This window comes from Hydra vulgaris, chromosome 08 (assembly GCF_038396675.1).
Source record: "Hydra vulgaris chromosome 08, alternate assembly HydraT2T_AEP".
NCBI lineage: Eukaryota > Metazoa > Cnidaria > Hydrozoa > Anthoathecata > Hydridae > Hydra > Hydra vulgaris.
Window position 1 is genome coordinate 55475481 of NC_088927.1, and position 1650 is coordinate 55477130.

At 23.4% G+C, this 1650-nt stretch overlaps 1 protein-coding gene across 1 annotated transcript; it reads right to left on the reverse strand.

Moving 5' to 3' along the window:
- Nucleotides 1-328: 328 nt before the first annotated feature.
- On the reverse strand, nucleotides 329-1418 carry LOC136083462 (uncharacterized). The gene is made up of 3 exons (XM_065802862.1): nucleotides 985-1418; nucleotides 628-875; nucleotides 329-585 (listed from the first exon to the last, which is right to left on the reverse strand). Exons 1-3 carry the CDS (start codon nucleotides 1416-1418, stop codon nucleotides 329-331), a joined length of 939 nt encoding a protein of 312 aa, XP_065658934.1.
- Nucleotides 1419-1650: the final 232 nt, after the last annotated feature.

Genomic DNA, 1650 nt, shown 5'->3' on the forward strand with positions numbered 1-1650 from the left:
GACAAGATTCTGCTTCATCCAATAACCTCCCAATCGTTTGAGTTTGATCGTGAATAACAGCTGTTGATAATAAAAGTTTTGTGATGAGATTATTGACTTGAAGATTAGAAGACATTTTTTATTATGTAATCTAAAAAAATACAATAAAAATAATAAAAGTTTTTTCTTTGGTTCGTTCATTACATAAACAATTTTAGTTTTTTGAGAATTTGAACATAGTTCTATATAACGTTATGTGGTAACAACAGGTGTCATAAAACTATTAGTTGCTCGTACTGTTAATTTTACCATTTTTTAATTATGTAATCTAAAGAAAAAATACAAAAATTTAATCAAAAAAAGTACTCAAATATTCCATTGTTTTTAAAAATGAACGTTGTAATTCTTCGCGAATACGTATTGTTTTTTCAGTCTTATTGACAAAAGAAAAATTATTCATTATGTCTTTGCGAAATTTAGGGACATTTTTTTCAATATACTCAAACATAGCGACATATCTTTCTTTTTGTTTTTCTTTATCTACTGCTATTTCTCTTTTAAGCCATCCAATATTTTCTTGATTTGTCGTAAATAATTTGTACATGGCTTGCATATACAGTTACAAAGTTTTTAATTTGTCTATAAAACCATCTTTCTCAGCATCTTCTCGTATTAATTTATTCAATTCATCTATTGCTTCATTTAAAATGTTGTCGTGAAAATTTTTAACAAAATCTTTGAAATCTTTACCATATTTAACAAAATATTTTACTATTTTATATTCCTCAGCAATATCTGCATTAAGTTTATCCAACTTTTTGTATTTATGAGATATGTATTTTTCATTTAAATTCCATTTAAATTCTTGAAGAAAATTCATTTTTTTATTAGTATACCTAAAAAATACAAAGTTTTAAAGTACAAAAAAAATTTAAAAAAATAGGTTACTCGTTAAAAATATTTATAAGAGTAGCCATAAAATAATTTTTAATTGTTTTTTTTAACAATAATCTTTCTTCGTGCTTTGAAATATAATGAAAATTTTTCATGTCCACGTTTGATTTCATATAAGAGAACATGACTTCATCTCTTCTTGCAAATTCTTCTTTTCCTTTTGTTACAATAAATTCGTCTTCTTCAATTGCAACATTGCAAATGACAATCATGAAACTTAACAATTCCATTAAAAAATGACGTATATTGAGATGATTTTTGATCAGCTCGTTATTTTTATTTATAACTTCTGTTACTTTTTCAAATTGAGCCAATATTCCATTTTGATGATCATTTTTGATTAAAAATTCTTCAAGGATAACAAAATGAAAATAAAATACAGGTGAAAATAGTTCTAAATTATTCCACAATTCCTTTTCAGAATAATGTAGTTTACAACTTTTGTCAAACCAAATGCGATCTTCAGACCATTTTTCATTATCCATTTTTCTTATTAGTTAATCTAAAAAAAATTATACAGTTAATTGATTAAATTTATATACTAAATCTTGTTTACATTCAATATGTTTATAAGCAAAAGTTATTAATTCTAAAAAATTTTTTTCTATAAATTTTACATCTGTTAAATATTTTTCTATACTATAATCCTCATCTATTATACTAAATGATGATAACATGTTTTTAGTTTGATTTGCTGTAATTTTACATTGATGATAA